At 41.3% G+C, this 21,493-nt stretch overlaps 2 protein-coding genes across 2 annotated transcripts; one reads left to right on the forward strand and one right to left on the reverse strand.

Moving 5' to 3' along the window:
- Nucleotides 1-1,861: 1,861 nt before the first annotated feature.
- Nucleotides 1,862-12,679, forward strand: cops7a (COP9 constitutive photomorphogenic homolog subunit 7A). The gene is made up of 8 exons (XM_079344591.1): nt 1,862-1,971; nt 5,188-5,310; nt 7,724-7,799; nt 8,415-8,503; nt 9,600-9,802; nt 9,923-10,028; nt 10,654-10,823; nt 12,067-12,679. The coding sequence occupies exons 2-8, from the start codon at nt 5,188-5,190 to the stop codon at nt 12,104-12,106; spliced, it is 807 nt and encodes a 268-aa protein (XP_079200717.1). The 5' UTR covers nt 1,862-1,971; the 3' UTR covers nt 12,107-12,679.
- A 763-nt stretch (nt 12,680-13,442) lies between these two features.
- On the reverse strand, nt 13,443-21,453 carry pianp (PILR alpha associated neural protein). Its single transcript, XM_079344592.1, has 6 exons — nt 20,989-21,453; nt 20,432-20,488; nt 19,832-20,241; nt 19,358-19,436; nt 16,318-16,464; nt 13,443-15,683 (listed from the first exon to the last, which is right to left on the reverse strand). Exons 2-6 carry the CDS (start codon nt 20,440-20,442, stop codon nt 15,662-15,664), a joined length of 669 nt encoding a protein of 222 aa, XP_079200718.1. The 5' UTR covers nt 20,443-20,488; nt 20,989-21,453; the 3' UTR covers nt 13,443-15,661.
- Nucleotides 21,454-21,493: the final 40 nt, after the last annotated feature.

The raw sequence follows: 21,493 nt of genomic DNA on the forward strand, positions 1-21,493 counted from the left end.
CCTCCCCACCTCTCTCTGTCACAGATATTGGGATCAGTGGCGCTCAAAGAAGATATCCACCAGTCAGTAGGGCAACACGGTGAGGACTGGGCCATTCAAACTCTTAAAGACATGATTTGATGCTCCTTGTAGGAAGATACCCTTTATCTCAGCTGAATATTCACAGAAAATGCCATGGAAAATATGGAAACGTATTCTGAAAAAAAATAAAATAATGCATGGTCATCTAGTGCTTGTCATCTTAAGTGTTTGGGATCTGCTGCAAATATCCAAAAATGAAATTGTGAAACAGACTGTAGATTATCTTAGATTTCTTTGGCCCGAGACAGACAACAGACAACAGAACATGAAGAGCTGACAAAATGTTCATGTTACCAGTCTTGATTATATTCTGTGAGAAGGTACAGCCACAAATTCTATTTAGCGACTTCTAAAAGGCTAGAAAGATCACATTACCTTCACTTGGAAATTGTAGAAATAAAACATTGTTTATGTTTTAAGCTCAAAATGCATAAATATGTGCAAAAATACAAACTGACCCCAATATGATTAAATTCTTAAATTCAACACCTCACTTTGGTATACTATGTAATTAATACCAAACTTTAACAATAAAACATTCTTACAGTATGAAAGGGCTAGCACTCTTTATCCAGTAAAAAGTCGCTGTCAGTGTCTTGCTTTTATGGTTTGGAAGAATGTTACTGCAATGTTATGGTGTAGGTTGCACAATATGTGTTAGTTTATATGGTCATTTTAAACTATCACATATTTAAATGTACAGCATGTATCAGATGTATCAGTCTGTAACATATAGTCCTTTAGATTATTGTTAAAATTATTGAAGTGTAAAAAATTGAACATTTCTAAGACCCACAGAAGGAGAGGACAACACACTTCCGGCTACTTCATGATGAGTAAAACAAAGAAAAGATCTGTTAACCCTGACATCACACCAACACCTAACCCATAACCTTCAATGACACAAGATCGACTTCTGACCCCTTGTCACATGATGGCCTCCTTGGTGTTGACTTGAGTTGACTAAAGCACACCTGTCGCTATCGGCGTTCCATAGGGGGCCGGGCCCGCCCGCATAAATGCTTGTCACCCGCCCCCCACTTGAGGCACAGATCTTTTTTTCTTTTTTTTTTAAACTTAATATTCTATTATCATAGATGCAAATTAAGTTGCATTCTTTATCAGTAAACCATCAAAAATATAAATAAACAATGGTGTGATTGTGTTTGATGGGAATTTACACTGTAAATATATATATATAAATATATATAGATATAGATATAGATATACATTACATACAGATATTCAGTCATTTTTGTTTACTAGTTTCTTTTTAACAGTTTAGATATTATGCCCAGTTGGAAAAGTGTGTATTCACTTGTGCTTGTGAACACAGACTTTTCCAACTGGGCGTAATATCTCAACCGTTACAAAAGAAACAAATCAAATAAATTGTCTGAAAGTCTAAAAGTACCTCTTGAATCATTGTGAGATTGCAACAGTTGAGAAAACACTGAATAAACACTAGAACCCAATTAAAAAAATTGCTTATAACGTGATGTTTAACGTGATCGTTGCATGCTGCGCGAATACAGTATAGGATTAAAACATGCGTACTGGCTAATAATTGAAGTGTCAGTTTATTTCCCTTAAAAGACTTTCCTTGGAAGGCACACGAAAAATGCCTCTCAATCGTTATGTACCCCATTGAGGTTTACTTTAGGCCCCATGACCTCCAGTTTACCACTGCTCCAGTTTAACCAGATCACCGCCAGATGACGCTCTTCTCTCTGGTCCACCGATGGAGACGATGGTCGACAGCGACGTTAGTCCCGCCTACGCTACTGTACTGTCCAATCACGGATTACGTCGCTTTGTTGTCGTACGTAAGCTGACAGCGGAACTGAACGTTCGTGAGAGAGGCTATCTGCTAGAAACCTACACAACAAGGTACATTTACACACTCACAGACTCATTTTACACTTCAGTTAAAACTCTCAAGAGTGCATTTTGTTTTCACGGTTTAAATGGCACTGTAGTTGAATGTACTTTATGAGAATAAAAGCTTTAAATGAACGGAGGCCTAGTGTCAACGGCTAAACGAAGCCTTACGGTTATATCGTCGTTAGCAACCGAGCTAACATGACACATTGAGCGTGACTAAATGTGAATATAAATGTGTTAAAGTGAACATTTGAGACGTAAAAAGCAAAAGAAGTAAACAGTATGTGTATGTTTAGCACTTAGCTTTCAATTTACACGACTGGTGACAGTCATTAGCTTTAATGTCCGCCGGCAGAGTTTTGCGTCAACAAACAGTATGTGTTGTTGAACACATAATTTATTAAATTATTACTTAAATGTTTGTGACATAAATCGGCTAATTTCACAATCATCCTTCACAGGGAACATGTTGATAAACTAATAATATGTTACTGAAAAGGTTTGACGTTATATGCAAAACAAAACAAAGGGCTGCTACATTTCTGTACTTTACGAAATAAAAAAAAGTCAAATTATTTACGTTTTTAATTGTTGATAGACTAAAACAAGCAATGAGAAGGCATCACAAATGATTTTTTTAAAACACATTGATCTTATTATGTTTCACATTTCTCTGACTGACTTTTCCAGAATGGACTCAACTATCAACCTAACATTAAAAAGATAGGTTAAAGATAATTTACATCACTTTATTTTATTGAATACACTACAGATCCCAGAGTCCATGTCAGCATGACCTTTTAATGGTGCAGTAAAATAATGAATTAATCAAATATTTTATTTAATGTGGATTTTTATAGCCTACACACTAACCTATCATATACACAGTCATTGTTGTCATATAATTAACTAAAACAGTAAACATTTCCAAAAGCTCCATCTTCTCCTCTCATGCATTTTAAAACTGTTATATCCTTAAAAAAGTGACTCTGCAGCCCTCAACTGGGACATTGCATAATTTTTATCACCACTGCCCACATTCAGTTAATCCCTTAAACATAGTTTTACCATTTGATTTTCTTTAAGTAGCTTTGATGAGAACGTTTGATGGAAAACTCAGTTTTCTGTAACAGCCTGATTCAACTTGTAGTTTTAAAGTTTGTGATGTTGACACTACATGATGATGCCATTTCCGATGTAAGACGAGGATTGGATCTAGTATTCTATTGAGGTTCTGAGTACTTGATGTTGAATTGTTAATATCATATATTATAATTTCCAATATGGAACAAAATATTGCTAAATCAAGCATTTAATTAATTCACCAAGTGGCACTTCATTTCAGTAAAATAGCTCCTCAGAAGGGACATCTCGGTTGAAGGAGTTTTAGTAAAGGCAGATGAACTCATTAGACTGGAGAGTTTTTTTTAAGTGATTTCTACTCCAGTAAATTTGGGGAATAAAGTACAACAGACTTTGGAAGTTAAATCCAATTTCAAGTTGTTTTGTTATTTGTTTTGTTGAAGCCTTTAATGTTTTTAAGATTCTATGAAGTGTTTGATTAAGTGTATTTCTCTAACACTGTTTTAAATCTTTGGTTCTTTGAAAAATTAAAACCCACTATAACAATAATAATTAAAAAAACATGTATATATTGTGGATACAAAAAAGAACAGAAGGTTGATTTTTGATTAAAAAAAACCCAACAACATTGCATTATGTTGGCTTGCTACACATTGTACAACAACGACAGGATAGGCTAAATGAAATTATTATATCAGACCTTTTTAAGAAATGTTAGCATGTATTTTAATCTCCCTGTTCTCAGGGTTACCATGTATCTGAACATCTGCAGCCTCTCCACTTCCTCTCACAATCTGTCATCCATTTGCAGCCAGTTCTATCCTCCTTATTAAATCAGTGTAAGAACATAAATAGGTCCAATCCAGCCTGACATGTTCTGTATAGTTTTACTGTAACAGATGTCTGAATTTAAAAGACGTACTGTTTTTGAAACACAGCAAGCTGATTTGTTTCGCTGCAACACATACCTGTTCATGTGTTCAGCTTGCCAGAGAAGATGATCTTTACACCTCCCTGATCTCTGTCCAGTGAGACAACATAGGGAAGAAGATGTGCATGAGTGAATCTTAATGTATCAGTTCAAGGATTATAGAATACATCTGAACCAGTCAGACTATTCTTATCTCAGCAGACTCTCAGTTGCATACCGGATAAGAAAACAGCCTTACAGTAGATAATAGAAATGGTCTGATGCAACTGATATAAATTAATTATGTTTCTGTAGAACTAAACTTCCCTTGTGTCCTGGATTGTGTCTTCTGTGTTCAAGATTTTAAAAATGTTTCATCAAGTTAAGAGGACATCTCCTCACACTGCTTTTTCACAGTTTGGCTCTTTTGAATTGGAAGAAACACAACAATAATCAGACTGACATCCTTTCTGCAGTATTTTTATACTCCGCTCATTTTGACTGCAAAGCTTGTGATCTACAAAGCTTGAGTCAGACCAAAGTTCAGGAACAGTGACAGAGATTTAGCATGAGGAAATGTTTTTCTTTTCTTTTTTTTTGTTCTTTGGGATTCACTGTGTGCAGACTTAATGTCAGCACAAAGCACAGGCATTTTACCGTCACTACTTAGGTAATTATTCTGTCATTGCCTTCAGCCCACTGTGCATTAGCATCGTGTTTCCATGTGGGGAATGGGTTTTTGATGAATAAATATGTCTGCTTAGTATTCATTACACTTGTTGCCTGTGTTGGTTCTGCACATAGCAGCTGCTTGTCCACTATGAGCGGCTCTCCTGGTAATTTGAGGGTTAAGTGCTTTGGTCAATAGTACTTGTCTGTTGGAAGTTAAATAAAAAGCTAATATTGTTACCTAAGTTCTATGTGCTTTCAACAAACTGCAAGTGGCTGGACTATGTGTTGAGGGGAAAGAAAGAACACCCTGCTGGAGAGTCGTTCATTCATTGAGCTTCGGTATTAATAATGGAGTATTTATTGACGACTGTGCAGCACTGTCCCTAAACAGTATTCTCCATCACCTTAATAAAGAGGTAGAGCAAAGATGTATTACTTCCTTGATTTTTGTGTTAGTACTTGAACTCTCTGCATTGCTCTGCTGCTCTCATGCTTCTCTGTAGTACTTATGTCTAACCTGCTATCCGTGTCCCATCACCTCTGTCCCCTGGCGTCAGATGGAGGTGGAGCAGCTCCTGTCTCTGTCAGGCTCAGCGCTGGCCCAGGCTGTCAGCTCCCTACTGGAGACCCCAGGACTCTATGTCTTCTCCGACATCCTGGAGTTACAGAATGTCAGAGAGGTAAACACATGCTCTCCCACTTTGTCTTTCTCAACCTTTGTTTCTGTTGACTCTTTGTTTTGTTTTATTTAAACAAACCTGCCATGACAAAAATCGTCTTAATTGTAACTTCTACAGCTCATGTCACAGGTTTTTATATATCGAAGACACATGGAGAATCTGACTAACATACCTTTAGGACACATTCATCATGTGTGCAATTACTATACATATGTGCAGCAATGAAGTCATCAAAGTAACACATCCGTAAATAGAGTGAGACGCTGCCATCTTCTTCAGAAAGTACATCACCAGAAAATGACGTCCGTTGTGTGTGAAGCTTGAATGAGGTAGAGCGGTTAACACTTCATTTTAAAAGTGAAATGCTGCTGTTAGAGTAGTGATGGATTCAGAAAAAGTTCAACCACAGGGGACATTAAAGATATGTGCAGCTATTAAACTTTTTTTTATTTACTCTAAAGACAGCACCATGGTTTTGTGAAGGTAAAATGGGAGACAATTGTTGATGAAGACATGTAGAAGATAGTACATGTGAAATGTTACTTCTGGTGAAAGTAACAGGTGTGAGATCTGCTGTTCTTTTTTCTTTTTTTAGATAAACACTGGTGGAAAGAGATAAGCAGAGGAACAGTCAGATGTTCAGGCTAGGAGAATACTTGAGTGACCTCAGGGCAGAATATTACAGCACAATGAAAAGAAGAAGTGTTACAAGTCACCTTTAATAAAAGAGCAAATATGACCTCAAAGGATAGGACAAATCTTTTTTCCCTCAGTGCATATTGATATGTATTCATTGAATGGCTCAAAGCAGACCCACTCCAGTGGAATTTGAAGAAAACAGTCTAACTTTGTAAGAAGGCCTGTTATAATATTATTTTCACTTCACAGCAACAGTATATTAAGAGAAATGTATACACTCACAAAAAAAGGAATTGTCAGGGTTTAACACCAAGTCAGGGAAACGTCAGGTAAATCAGTCTGTCCATTTAGGAAGCACAAGTGATTGTGAATCACTTCACCTGCTGTGGTGTAAATGAAAAGTGACAACAGGCGCAACAGAGAGGCAATAGCACGACAACCCCCAAAATAGAAATGGAAAGGTTTGACATGGGGTGAAATCACAGACAAGTGTTCACTCCTTATCCGTCCTGACTGATTCTTCTCTCGTTGTTCTGGTGTTCTGCTTGTGTCGTTGTCACTACTGTTAGCATGAGGCGGTACCTGCAGCCCAGTCATGTTGCAAAGTTATTCCAGCTCCTCCAGTAAGGCACATCTACACATGTAGCTGAAGAAGGTTAGCTGTGCCTCTAAGCACAGTTTCAAGACCATGAAAGAGATCGGGTGATTTCTGGTGAGATTTTGAATCCAGTCGGCCATGAGCTGATGATTTCTGTTTACATCGACAAACATCAACATGTGATGTATCAGTTAAGTGTTCCCTAGGTTGTTTGAGCAGTGTAGTTTTGTCAAAAATCTCTCAGAACATTTGGCTTTAAAAAAATCCTCACATACAGCCTCCCTCTCAGGGGATGAATACAGGCTCGCTATTGCAAGTGTTTTCTTGTCAAACAAGATTTTTTTGGTTCAACAGCGGAGAACTCTTTCTTTGCTCGTCATTTCTTTCATGACATCTGGAACTCACATCGTATCTGCACAGTATTTATAGAAAACAGGAAAAAAAAATGTTGTTGGGCACATTAACATCTAAATGGAAAATGTGTGTTGATGCAACATTTTGCATCTGCTTGTGGTTATTTCTGCTGAACTCAGGAGGTGTGAAAGTTTGGAAGAGAATAAAAATCCATGGTGGAAAAAAGTCACTACTTTTTAAAAATCTCACAACCTTTCAGAAATGAGCTGACGGATTCAAGACAGCCATAAGGAAACAGTGGAAGTGATTCACTTCTAGATGGATGGATGGATGGATGGATGGATGGATGGATGGATTGAGTGATTGATTGAGTGATTGAGTGATTGATTGAGTGATTGATTGATATGTGTTTATTGCTATTGCATGGCCTGCGGAAAAGTCCTTGCATTTCACTGCACATCTGTATGAGCACGTGACAAATAAAAATCTTGAAGATAGATAGATAGATAGATAGATAGATAGATAGATAGATAGATAGATAGATAGATCAGCACCACATTGTTACATTACAAATCAAAGTGTTTATACTTAAAATGCCTAAAATTACAACTTTTTATTACTACTTTATTATCAGTTTTTTCGCAATTAAATGTCTGTTTAAAATGTTCAAACCAATCAAAGTCGGCGCTCTCTTCAGGTCTTAATGTGGTCTTCTCTACTCATCACACCAAACCTCAATTGAACCTCGTATAACAGATTGAGTTGTACATGTTTCGTCTACAGGAGTCTCATTACTTGTTGTTCTGTCTCTGCTTCTCTCAGCTGGAGAACGGGCCACACGCACCGGTGTACCAGCTCCTCAACCTCTTTGCCTATGGAACCTACTGCGACTACAAAGGTATTGCAGTGACAGCACAGTGTAAATAAGTAATAGGGCAGCCCAGCAACTCTTTTATTGTGAAGTTGTATTTCTTTTCTGGGAGGCAGGCACCTTGACACCAGAGGCTTAAATCTCTGAAAAAGTCCTGGCAGGTTATTTACAGAACAAAATGACAGATTGGAGCTTTTTGAGCATCTTTTCATTGAGTCTTCTTATTTGCAGCTGATTGTGCTGCAGCAGTGCTGGTAAAAAGAATCAAGTCTACTTTAGTGTTGCCTTCCCTTTGGAGTCATGCCAACAGGGAGCACATTTCCTTTCAGAGAGCTGTGTAGTGGAGCCCTTAGAGGAGCTGTCAGAGCTGCTGTCTCAGAGGGTCTCAGTCCCGTCACCAGGGGAGAATAGCAGCAGGAGACAGTTGCTGGAGAGCGACCTCCTCCTAACACTGTTCTCTGACTGCTTAAACAGCTCCACTCTCACCTGCATGTCTCTGTATAGAATTCCACTTCAAAGTAATAAGTAGTTCCTCGACTGTTTGACCCTCAGCAAAGTGACACTTGCACAACGCTCGGCTATATTATTTTCAATGTGTCACTTTTTTCTGTTCTTTTTTTCTTGTCTTGTCTGCTGCGTTAGAGAGAGCCGCCTCTCTTCCAGAGTTGACCCCCGCACAAAGAAACAAACTGCGCCATCTGTCCATCATCAGCCTGGCATCTAACCTCAAGGTACTTCACTCTCATCTAGTTACACTTCACACAGAAGTGCTCGGGCAATAACGTAACATCCACCTCAGGAAAAAAAACAAATCTAAACTTGGCAGGCTTTGTATTTAGAGCTTGACCGATATACCATTTGGCTGGTATGAGCCTCTCCCATTCATAATTGAGTTTAGAGAAGATATACTGCAGAAAGGTAAGCTTGGGGCAGGCCTAACTCAGAAACAATGTCGACATTTGTCCAGCCGAGCATGTATCTATTCAAAGTCATATTGGCGCAATTTGTTGCATTACATTTGAGAAAGGCAATACATTTTTTTTCAGCTAAAAGAAAGGAAAAAATAAGGCTTTAGTCCAAACACAGTAGGCTTCATTAGGTAAGAGATTGATAAAGTATCAACAAGTTTCCTTTTGAATATGGCTGTGCTATTTTGTGCTGATACAATTTTCTTCAAGTTCATGTAAGCTTGGCTGTGATTTGAGCTTGTTTTTTTTGTTTTTTTTTAACATCAATTTAATTAAAACCACACATCAGACAAGCAAATCAATCCCAAGTTTCTCAAGACAAAGTCATCAGCACAACTTCAACTACTGATTCGAGACGTCAGCTCCCCCAACCCCCCCCCCCCTCCCCTGTGCATAAAAAAAAAAGCATTAAATGTTCGTTTAAAAGTCATTTCTCATTTGCTCCTTCCAACCATACTGCTTATCCCTTTTCTTTCCCTGCTGCTGATAAATAATTGATTCATTATTCTCACCAGTCCTGTTCTTTTTTTTTTTTAAACACTTAATCTCACTTTCCCAAAGCATTGCTCCTTTCTCTCATGCTCCCTGTTTTTCTCTTTAATATGTCACTGCTTTCCTACCACAGAGGCTTGAACTCTCTAATTGCCCAGTAGAGGATTGTTAAATTGTCCAAACTGTCCTTTCATCTTTGTCTGGCAGTGACATTTGGGCAAATGGGCCATTTCACAGTAACATTTTTGTCATTTTCCATCAAGCTGTTAAAGTGTTTTAAATTATCTGCTTGTATACGGCGTTTAAGAAAAAAAAAAGGAAGAGAGAATATTCTGGTCAAAGTCTCCTTGGCTCTTTTCCCTCTCAGTGCCTGCCATACTCGCTGCTCCTCCAGCAGCTTGAGATGAAGAATGTGCGGGAGCTGGAGGACCTGCTGATCGATGCCGTTTACTGCGACATCATCCAGGGAAAACTGGACCAGAGGAACCAGCAGGTGGAGGTGGACTGCAGTGTGGGTCGTGACCTTGGCCCCAACGAGCTCCCAAACATAGTCAACACACTTCAGGAATGGTGTGTATCACTTCTGTGTGTCTGCGTGCACACTTTAGATTTATGGCTCAATTATCTGTTACTCACGAACGATCCGCTTTCTGCCTTCCTTCATGCCTGATTTTTTTTTGTCTGTCTCAGGTGTACAGGCTGTGAGGCAGTGCTGTGTGGGATTGAGGAGCAGGTCTCGAGGGCAAACCAATACAGAGAGAGCCAGTTAAAAGTCAAAGTCCAAGTGGAAACAGAGGTCAGTCCATCACCACTTCTGCCTGCAGTTCTCTTACTCTTTCCCCCCCAAAAGAAAATACAGTAAATGTTACCCTTTCCTCCTCAGCTCTGTTTCTTAATGCTCTCGGCTATTTGTGGTATTTTCACTTACTGCTGTCTTCACATGTCTTTATATGGATCTTCTATTAGGGTAAAGTCTTCATTATGGTATTCAGTCAAGCCTATAACCTTAAAGACAGATGTAATTTCTCTGTGAGGCACGAACAGGGAGGTTATACTGACATAACTGACTCCCACCATGTGACTGAATCAGACTCTGTTTTTACCAACATTTTGGTCTTTGTTTCACATCCTTAAACTGTTTCTTAATGTGTCCCTTTCGTACCATAAGAATGATTTTACAAAGACGAGGGCTTGTGGGTTTTTGTCCCCCCCCCCCCCCCCTTCAGTTAGATTCAAAGCAGAATTAAGGGTATGAGAATGCCCAGTAGGAACAATTACAGCACAGAAATCTGTTAAAATGTTACACAGGGACCGGGACTTTTTGTCTGAGGACAGACTTTAAAGATCGTGAATCCTTAAACACACATCCCGCCTTCGTAATCTTTCATTTTTTTAGTCTCTCCTCTTTTTTTTCCACTCAGGTCTCCAACCTTCAGAAAACGTTAAAAGCCAGCGCCGCCTCTCCGTCGTCAGGCCCCGCCCCCGCGGGAGCCGCCTCCAATCAGGATGCAGACCAGCCTGCAGAACCCAGAGACCCCGCCTCCTCTCAGGAACCACGACAACCAGGCAAAAAAAGTTCAAAGGTCAAAGGGTGAGTACAGTGACGTCATCACCTTTGTATTATTTTGGATCGTGCAGGAGTGATTGGTTCTTCACAGCGAGACAGTGAAACATACTTTCTGTACGAGTTATGCTCTCTCAACAACTTGATGTACTCTTTTATACAGACAAACCACTCCAGGTTTGCATACAAATTGCTTCCATTTCTCTCAAGCAGAGTCAGACGTTTCAGAAATGAACACATCAAATATGTTTGACCATGTAGAATGATCACTGATGGTTGTTTTTTTTTGTAATTCAGAATTGTTGCTGCACTTTTAAATACTTGATGTTGAGGTTTTTAAAACAAGAAATGCCATGTATTTCTGCCATTCAGCAAATTGGAACAAAAAAGCTGCATGCTCAAGCTCTTTTTCCATTAGCTTTCTTTCATTACTGCTGTTTCTTCTGTGCTGTATAGCACTTTGCAGGGTTTGAAAGGTGTTTTATGAATCTGAATTTACCTAGATATTACCACGGCTCTAAAAAGACTCCACATCAAACAAAAAATAAAAGACATTAGAGAGAAGAGAGCCGCGTTAATTTAACAGTGAAACACATTTTTTCTATAAACATATGGAGCCAGCTGCAGTGGGAAGTGCTGGATCTGTGTGAGTGTTTGCATGAAGTGGCTTTATTATCGGGTTCACGTGTATGATTTGCAGCGATGTTCAAACCCTGCTATCAGCGCCTTTTTCTGCCTCCATACAGCCAGATTACGCAATGGCTAAGTTCACGTGTGCCTCTAGAAAGAGAGAATGTCACCAGATATATTCCAATGCCCGCTTGGTCCCTTCCTCCTGAAAGAAATGTCTCCCCCTCCAGCGATCAGTCGAGATGTTTTGCTTGTCGTCTGTTTATGTTGTTGTAGCTGAACGGAAAGCTGTCATTATTTTCCGTCTGCCTGTCGCATGTTGATGAAGCACAGAAGCCTATAATTTTCATCACTCAGCACCGCTCTTCATTCAAATGTAGATCCACTTAATGTTTGGAATCCAAATTAATGACAGCTTAACCTCATTCCTCAAATGAAAGGCGTTTTGACACTTCTTCGTAACGCTATTTAAAGGAACTGGTGGTGCTGCAGTTATTATTAGAAACGGGTTCTTTGCTAAATACAATTACAAAATTCACCCTGATCAATTTCAATGCCGACATAAATACTGCTTCTAAATAATGTCTTGCTGCTGTTCTAAAAGTGCTGATGTCTTTGTTCCTGGTTGTTTGCTGCTCAGGCTGCGTGGCAGTGGGAAGATCTGGTCCAAGTCCAACTAAAGAAGAGGAGAGTGAGATGTGGACAGCGGCACTGAAGGACACTCTGGCAGATTATTGGACACATGAACACATTGACGGACAAACGGATATATTAAACAATGTGACCAGTGTTCAAGGACACCTTTGTCTCACACACACACGTACACACACACACACACACACACACACAAAAGCACACACATACCCTTCACAATAAAACCAGGAAGCTTCATGGGAACTTTTTTTTCTCACCAAATCTCACCTGGACAGATTCAGTAGCTCCACTCTTGTAGTTCTTAATAACCTAACTGGCAGACTTTAAGTGTACACACACACACACACACACACACACACCACTTCTATCACATTAAGATCCAACAGTCTGCAGCAGGAGTCGCTTGGCTTTGACCTGAAACAGGATCGGTGTATTTGACGCAGATGTGTGTATCTTTTGGTTTAAAATCTTCTTTTGGTTTAAAAATCTTCTTTTGGTTTAGATGAATGTTTCTTTGTATTTTTTTTTCTCTCTGCTGCGTTGAGACATGTGAAATAAATCTGATTATTAATTGTTGAGAAATAAAAGGAAGCCCAGTACTTCTTCTGACTGGCTCATTAATGTCACTGTCACTTCTTTTATTAAATGCACTTCAAAGTGCATCTCTGGAGGGTGCACAGCTAAATGTTAACTCGCAGAAGGGGGCTACCCGTTAGGAGGTCAAGCCATTAATTAGGGCATGTCCCAAAGAGACTAATGTATTATAGAGCTGAGGCTTCCCCTGTGCTCAACCAGCATGGATACATTCACACACAGATACACATGCCATGTGCATTCATGTTTCATACACATTTTTTACCCAGATCTTCTATTTCAATGTCAAACTGATGAAAAAGCCAGCCTCTCTGCTACCACTATCACGCTGTCGAAATTACCTTCATCATCCTCCCCTGTCTCTCTCTCTCTCTCTCTCTCTCTCTCTCTCTCTCTCTCTCTCTCTCTCTCTCTCTCTCTCTCTCTCTCTCTCTCTCTCTCTCTCTCTCTCTCTCTCTCTCTCTCTCTCTCTCTCTCTCTCTCTCTCTCTCTCTCTCTCTCTCTCTCTCTCTCTCTCTCTCTCTCTCCCTCTCCTCTTTCTGTTTTCACTTAAATCATCACTTTTCATCGTGCATTATATTAATAGTGGAAATTAGATGACCAGCAACCGCAGCGAGAGGAAGAAAGACATGGAAATTATGATCCTGTTTCATTTTCTAACCCTGCCTCTGTCTCCTTCATCTCCTCCCTCCTACATCACTCCCACCTCTATTAATAGGGGTGTTAATTTCACTCTGTGTATATGAACTGTATTGGCTGAGGTTTTTTTTTTTTTAACTAGAGTAGAACTGTGAATTCTAACAGCTGTACACCTCTGAGTGTCGCGAGGGTTAGAGAGAACGTGGCAGGTGAGCTCTGTGTGTTCATTAAAGGTGTGAGCATGTGAGCGATGACTCTGCATACGCACGATCACACCTAACTTCTGCTTTGGTGTTTATCAGCCGTGTTTACAGATTGCTGCAGTGTCTGCCGCTCCGTGTCTCATAACTACAGGATCATTAAAACTTCAGAGCAGAATGAAGCCAATCAATTACTTTGATTGATCAGTAAAGAGCCAGAGGAGATGGAAACGGTGGCTGTGCAGCAGACTGATGGAGAATCTCAATGCAATCAGGTGGCATTTCTCAACTCGCGGCCACCTTGATTTTATTGACATTTGTTTGAAAAAGTGTACACAGAGGAAATTCTTGCTTAGCATCCTGTTAATCGTTCTGAAGCAAGGGGAATCCATATGAGGTGAGGAGATAAGGGAAAGCTTCACAAGCACAGCCGCCTTATTCTTCCCTTTCTCAGCTGCTGCTCGATGTTAAAGACATGATTGGCACATGCTGGTCTATTTAATGCCAAGCTTATGGTTCAGAATCAATGCAAGGCGAAGGACTAAATGTTCACTTCAAGGAGAAAAAAAGATTAGGATACAGGGGTAGCTATTAAAATGCACAGTGTAGGCTTTGTCAATCCCAGAAAGCATTGCAGAACGTACTGCTCCCAGGGGAATTCATTCAATATGCGCAGAAATAAACAGACACAGAGCTAAAACGCCAGTCTTTATTGAACTTCCATGATACAGAGAGACCACATTTCTACAGAAATGCTACTAAAAATCACAAGACTTTATATCTGTAGGTTTGCACGAGCCACGCATGAAGCCACCGGCACTATGTCTGTAGAGGAAATGTGTGTAACTGGAGGGGATTCATGTCTCACAGATGCTCAGAAAAGTTGCAAAATGCAACCTGACATTTGGCCTCAGAAGATTCTTTAAGATTAAATTCACTGATAGATAAAATAGACATTTATAAATTATTGATTTGAAGTGACTCTCACAAGTTTTCTGACTATATACATGCAGATTCAGAGAGGGAGAGAAGATGCTCCTTGATGTACTTCTTTCCTTTGGATATGTACTTTGTTGATACTGATATGAAGCACGATTTTCTAGGCTGTCCCCTGAAAATAAAATCCTTTCGTGGTACTTGTCAGTCCTTTGATCTCCCGTACAGTTCACAGATGCTCATTTCCATGACGAAATAAAACTGTCTTTGTTGTCTGCAATCCGAAACCTTTGGAAAACATTGATTTTCAACAGGAATGTCTCTTCCATCCACCCTCTTTGCTTTATGTTTTTTTTAAATCTCCACCATTGGAGGTTCTCTATGCTTAACACACCTCTACACAGTCCAGCAGGAACAAAGGGTGCACAACAAAGAGGTGAACGTCAGCCACATAATTAAGAGAACAAATCATGAGGAAAAAAAAAAATTAAACAAAACAGACTCCTGCACACTCTGCAGAGGGAAAAATCCACACTATTTGCATTTCAAGCGCCCAAAGCGGGGGATAAACAGCAGTTTTTGGAGCGTGACATGTTAAACACATTGCCTGTTGGCCAGAGCTGTGCCAATGAGCTTTGTGAAATACCCCGTTCAGTGTTTGGAGATGCTGTGAAAGGCTTTTTAACTGTTTACACGCCAGATACGAGGCTGCTATACTGAACTGAAAATGAGTGAAAGAACAGTCAGTTGCATTAGAGCTAATACTGAGTTATTGGAAACAGTTGTGGAAGCACAGGTAGGACATTTCATGGGTAATGAGATTCTGCATGGCTGTTAAACTGCCTGTTTGTCAATTAGTCAAGGCAGGTCAAAACACAGCGGTTGGGTATTTTGGCAGAGCTCGGGGCCATACAGGGGATGGAAAACAAGGAGCAGGTTACAGTGATGCAGAGCCACATAAAAGAATTTAGCACAGAGCATAGAGGAAGGAAGGAAGAAAGGAAGGAAGGAACGAGGGAGGTAGAAGCAGGGAGATGAGTTTAAGACCTCAGGGGAGCCAAGGAGTTTTGTGATGGCTGGATACCTGGGATCCCTGAATTCATTTCACAGTTTCAGAGAAAATAAAACGGCGCTGCGGGCACACCCTCTGGTCGTGTTGATGTTCCTCCTCAGGCCTCGTAGAAATGTTTACCATATGGAAAAACAATCACCTCAGAGGTTCACAACTGGGATCCTGACACAGCAAGAGACAAACGAGAAGAAGAGTGAGAAGAAATAGAAGGGAGGAAATAAAAGAAGAAGAAGAGTGTTGTGGGAAGCTTGGGGAGCTCTGTACTGGTAGGAATAAAAAAAAAAACAGAAGAGCCGAAAGGCCCGAAGCTGAAGAAGTGGTGTACATGCAATCGGAAAGCTGCATCACAGGGGACTGAGAGAGCGGGAGAGGGAAGAGACAGAGGAGAAGGAGGAAAAGGGTGAAAGGAAAAGCTGATGGGGGAGAAGGAAGGAAGTGAGAGGGAGTACTGTTAGTATCCTGATTGAGATTAACTTTGAATACCCTTATATAAAAGCATCATTGCATGGACGGTGGCTGGGCCCACGATGACTCATCTAAAGAGGGAGTTTGAAACACAGATACTTCTTAAAGCAAAACTCCAGCCCTGAGCACTCCTTGGAGAATAGCACTACTGTCCAATTATTCTACATGTTCATGCACACAAAAGGTGCAAAAGACTGTTTTACACACACACACACACACACACACACACACACACACACGAAGAAGCAAACTTTTTTTTAGAGTTGCACACACAGCCACATCAGGTTCATAGATACCCAGACTGTGCCGAGCTGCCGAGGCGACTCATTACCTCTCCCTGTCGGTGAAGGAGGAGGAGGTGCTGTGTAGCGTCTGCCGGCTGTCCTCCGAACCCAGGGAGCGAGGGAGCGCAAGGGAGAGAGGGGGAGCCACGCCACGGGAAAGCGGGGGCGGATGCTGGGAACAGCTGTGATCATAACTTGGAGAGAAGGATGGTGGCACAAAAAGAGGAGGAGAAAGAGAGAGGAGAGCAGAGGGGATGGAGAGAGGCAAGAAATTGGGGGAAACAAGAAGGGGATAGAAGAGATGAGGATGGAGAGAGGTTGATGAGGGATGGGGGAGTGGAAGAGAGGGGAAAAAAAAGATTGGTGGAAGGACAGAAAAAAAAAAACGGTGTTAAAAAGAGACCAAGAGGAAGTGGGACAGGAATAGAAACAGAGATTAAAGGACACAAAGAAAGTTGGAGTTTCAGAGAGACGGATAAGTAAAAGAAGGTTATAAAGAACAGGAAGTGATTGAGGAGGGAGGTTGAAATTAAGAGGAGCCGATAAGGAAAAAGAGAGGAGAAAAAAAGGAGGGGAGAGAGAGAGAGAGAGAAACAAAGTCAGAGAGCATCAAGAACAGGCGAGCCATTTAGCATCAGCGAACACATTACACTGCCACTGCGAGAGAGAATTAGTGCACTCATTGGACTCATTAAAACGCTGTCAGGGGGGAGAGGGAGGCAGAACGAGGAATGGGTAGAGGAGACAGGCACTGTGGGGGAGAGAAGAGGAAGAGGTGGGAAGGAGTCTGATGGGTCGAGGTAGGCAGGATGCAACAAGGCGAGAAGATAGTGGTGAGGAGAGGGAGTTAAGGAAGACACAGCTGGGAGTCACAGGTTCAGGCTCTTAAGGATACTTAGACATCCAGCAGAGGTGTTCTCGCTGCCATAAAAGCCATCCTGCACCCTCATTTTCCCACAGCAACACCTGTCTGACTCTACACACCCCTCCATAAACACACTTTTACACAAAAATGCTTGGAAAATTAGCCACACTGACGTTTTTAGGTCTGGGAAAATCACTGAGCACATATGCTGCGCTTCTATAATCATAATGAACTGGACAGTCGCCAATTTCCACTATAGGCTATCATTTCAGTCCATCTGTAGCCTCCCCCCGCTCAATCCCCAGCACTTTCTCTATCTAACACATGGTGTTATTTACACATTTATGACACTGAAGCATGAGCCAGTCTATAGAGAGGGGATGCTGCCACGTCTCTGGTCTGAATATGGGCAATTCTCACTTTTTTAAATGCAAGGCCACTTTGGATCCACAGGCAGGGTTTGGTTTTTCATCCATAGCTAGTGCAGACGAAGTAAGTTATCGAAACCACAGAGCAGGACAGAGAGAAAAAAAAGGGAAGGTTTTATCATGTATCGGCTCAAAGCAAGCTGCAGGATTATCTGTTGATCAGCAGCCGGACTGGCAGTGCTGGGAAAGATAGGGAGACTGGCGGGGGAGATAAGAGGAGTACCAGCTGTACAAAGACAGGCAGTGTTAGAGTGAGGCAATGATGATAACTGGAAGTAAGCGAAATAACCCAAAGGAAGAGGGGGGGAACACAGGTATTCAGGGAGAGAGAAAAGAAAAAAAGAGTGGAGGAGAGAGACAGAGAGCAGGGGAGATAATGTAGGAGTGCGGGAGCAAATCTGAGATTAAGCGAGAGTATAAAAAAAATATGAAGGAGAACAAATTAGACAGACTCAGGCAATGAAATGTAAAATTATAACATAATAGAAATGTGGGTATGATGATCAGATAAGAGAATTACTGTAAAAAAGGGGGCAGAGCGAGTATAGATTGTTTAGATAAAAAGAAGAAGGAGAAGAAAAAGCAAGGTGATTGGAGCAGGAGGAGAAGGAGAGGAGTCCCAGTGGTCAAATAAACGAGGTGTTATTGGTTTGATCAGCAAAGCGTAGCAGTGCTCCACTACATCACACAGATGACTCCCCATTTTCAGCTAATGGCCATGAGTGCAGTACTCACTTTAAACACATACAGAGCCCACCCTGTGTTTATACCAACCCTGATTTTTTTTACATGCTCCCAGAGCTTTGATGGCCGTTGAAGAACATTGACACCACTGAAGTTCTTTCATTGCTATGACAACAGGTCTGTTTCTGCATCCAGTCACATCCCATTGGTTACAAGCAATATTTAATTATTGCATGACTAATGGCACAAAATGACCCATCCGTACGACTTTCAGGCACACGATGATAATAGACATTTATTAGTAAGCAATTACTCAGCTCGCACTAGAAGGAGGATAAACGTATTGAAATGATGTAACCATAAACATGCACATTGAAATCAGAGCTGCCACAGTAAAGGGCTCATCTTTAATGAGGACCCAACATCTGGCACCTTCATTAAACTCACACATCTGGTGCCAAACTGGTGCACATCTTGACACATTGATTGGTAAAAATTGGCACATCTAAAGTTTTTTTGTGAAAATTGAAATTTCTAGCCAATATTTTTTCTAAATGTTGTGACCTTAAATCTGTCTACACCTCAGGACACTCTCCACCTAGAGGTGCCATCACTTTATAAGTAATATCAATGAATTCAAAGCATGTTGATCATATTTTATCAGCCAAATAGTTGGTTATCTGAAAAGCAAAGTGAACACTATTCTGATGAAAAAAAGTTTTTGAAGCATAATTTGTTATTCTTTGTTTTGCTATGTTGTCTACCTGGGTAAACCTTAGGTTTATTTTCTAAAACCCAAAGAAGGTCCCAAGGTTGGTAACCTCTGTTAAAAGAGAGGCTATAATTGACCTAAACACATCCCTGCTTAAGCTGAGTTTGATGGTATTCTAAAAAAAGTACTTTATAAGAGCAAAAAAAAACGAGATTAGCCCCATCAGTCTTAAATTCCAGGTTAAAAAAAATAAAATAAAAGAACAAAGATGTGGGGTTTTTTTTAGGTTTTTTTTTTACGTTTTTCCACAAAAAACGGAGAACCAGTATGTGCAATTCCTACAATTCCTATAATGTGACCTTACACACACACATTATTGACAGACAATGGGTTCTTACCTCAGCTTTGCTGTTATGATGACTGCTGTCAGGATGAGCAGGGAGGAGATGGTCACAGTGACGTAAAACTGAGGGTCCACTGTAACAAACACACACATGGAGTTATTTATTTCTCCCACCATGACCAAGTGTAATTGTATCCAGAACAAAAGAAGAAATCATTGAAGCCGGCTGAAACATGACATTGAATGTTCAGAACGTTGGCCTCCAACTCTAACTCTAATCTGATGACGTCTTCTCTGTATCTTGTAATCTGACAGCAGCCGATTCCTGCTGTGAGTGATGAGAACTTTATTAGGCATTCCTCGCCACAGACACAGCCGGCTGCACACTGCTCCCTGTCAGCCTTCACCCTGCTGACAGCTTATTCCCTGGGGGACTTGTGGCTTGTGCGTGTGAGTGTGTGTATTCACATGGACTGGCTCGTGGACACCTTTATTTACAAATCCGTCATGTGCAGATCCTGATGCCCACCTTCCTCAGGCTCCACCTCCATTTCTCCATCCTCCGCTCCCTCCTGGTCTCGAGACTCGAGCAGTGCCTCCTCTCCTGGCTGCATGCTTGTACTGGGAAAAGGCCAATTCACAGATATGGCGGAGCTGTCCTCCTGCTGGCTCCCGTGCGGGTGCAGGGGGTCAGGTTCCTGGCTGGAGACAAAGTGGTAGGTCTCATCCTCCAGAGGTTGAGTGGGACCCCAGACAACCGCCCACAAAGGAGTGGGTGTGACCTGGGCCGTGACAGACAGCTGGACCGACAGGGTGTCCTGCTCCTCCTTGCCCTCGCTGTCGTCACGGTTACAGGTGGAGAGCTGTGTCACCAGAGCAATAAGGAGGAGGGAGACGAGGCAGCGGAGGGCAGTCAGTCGTGCGACAGGAGAGATGGAGCTGGAAGAAAAGTGGAGAAGAAAGGATGAGAGGTGGAGGAGTGACAGGGAAGTTGTCTTTCTGTCTACAGGTACCCTGCACAACCTCACCAGCACAGAAAATGATGCCCGCTATCACTCAGAATGACAATTTAAGCATTTGCTCCCCCGTACATCCATCCATCCTTCAGCTCAGATACTTTCCATCTTACCATCTCTCCATCGCTTCGCTCTGTTCACTGAGACTCCGCTCCTCCGATCATCTCTCTCTGTATGGAAGGACAGAGGGGCAAGAGAGAGAGAGAGCAAGAGAGAGAAAGAGAGAGCGAGGGAAAGAAAGGGGGAGGGTCCAGCTTTTTTTCTTCTTTTATGTTACCAGATAAAAACATGTAAACCATCACTGGCAGAACTGTCATTACTTCAAACACACACACACATGCACGCATTTTTAAATTTAAGACTTAAATATGCACCACATGTTCATTCACAGCTGCACTCAAAAACACACAAAAGTGGACACACACTGTCCGTTCTGCTCTGGCACACACACTCAAGGATCACACACCTGAGCGCGGCACATTCATCATCATTAGAGGCGTCATGCACGGAGCCAACACTTTCTATGGCACTTTGAGCAGAGAGAGGTAACTTCCTATCTACAACTGCTGCCTGAATGCCACAGAAATGTCACTCATAGACACACACACACACACACACACACGGACAGAGACACACAAGCGCTCCGACACATATCAGTTATCATGCCTACCTCTGGCAGTGAAGAGAGGGAATGAGAGAGGGAGACAGAGAGAAGGGGGGAGATACAGAGAGCAAGGGAGGGGAGGAAAAAAAGCATTGGTTGCCGAGGCAACGGAGACATGTAGAGTCTGCTAGAGTAAGAGAGGAGAGAGAGAACGATGTGAAGAAGGCAAGCGACTGTAGGAAAGAGATTTAAATGCTAATTATGTTTTTTTTTTGTTTTTTTTTTACGCTTCAATTAAATGGACGCAGAGGAAAAGAAATGGATTTGATGATGCAAACAGAAATGATACTGAGGACGACATTAATAAGCTCATTTTAGAGGCGGGAGGTTTTTTCTTATAAAAAAAAAAAAATAACTCTTCAATTATGTTTACAAAAACAGGAAGGACACCCCAGAGAGAACGAGACAAGAGGAAAAGGAGGGGGAGGAAGAAAGGAAGGAGGCGAATAAAAATGGAATAAGATTTAATTTACATCCATTTAGACAGAGCAAGGCGATGAGCTGCTGTCTG

The sequence above is a fragment of the Symphodus melops genome (genome assembly GCF_947650265.1).
Source record: "Symphodus melops genome assembly, chromosome: 5".
Taxonomy (NCBI): domain Eukaryota; kingdom Metazoa; phylum Chordata; class Actinopteri; order Labriformes; family Labridae; genus Symphodus; species Symphodus melops.

Excerpts from the sequence above, each read along its gene's own strand:
- cops7a (XM_079344591.1), top strand. The coding sequence starts at position 5,188 with ATGGAGGTGGAGCAGCTCCTGTCTCTGTCAGGCTCAGCGCTGGCCCAG. Across the intron at positions 7,800-8,414 it reads AACCTACTGCGACTACAAAG|AGAGAGCCGCCTCTCTTCCA; the intron begins GTATTGCAGTGA and ends CTGCTGCGTTAG. Across the intron at positions 10,824-12,066 it reads AAAAGTTCAAAGGTCAAAGG|GCTGCGTGGCAGTGGGAAGA; the intron begins GTGAGTACAGTG and ends TTTGCTGCTCAG.
- pianp (XM_079344592.1), bottom strand. Across the intron at positions 19,437-19,831 it reads GGAGGTGGAGCCTGAGGAAG|TGGACCCTCAGTTTTACGTC; the intron begins GTGGGCATCAGG and ends TGTTTGTTACAG. Across the intron at positions 16,465-19,357 it reads ATCATAACAGCAAAGCTGAG|TTATGATCACAGCTGTTCCC; the intron begins GTAAGAACCCAT and ends CTTCTCTCCAAG.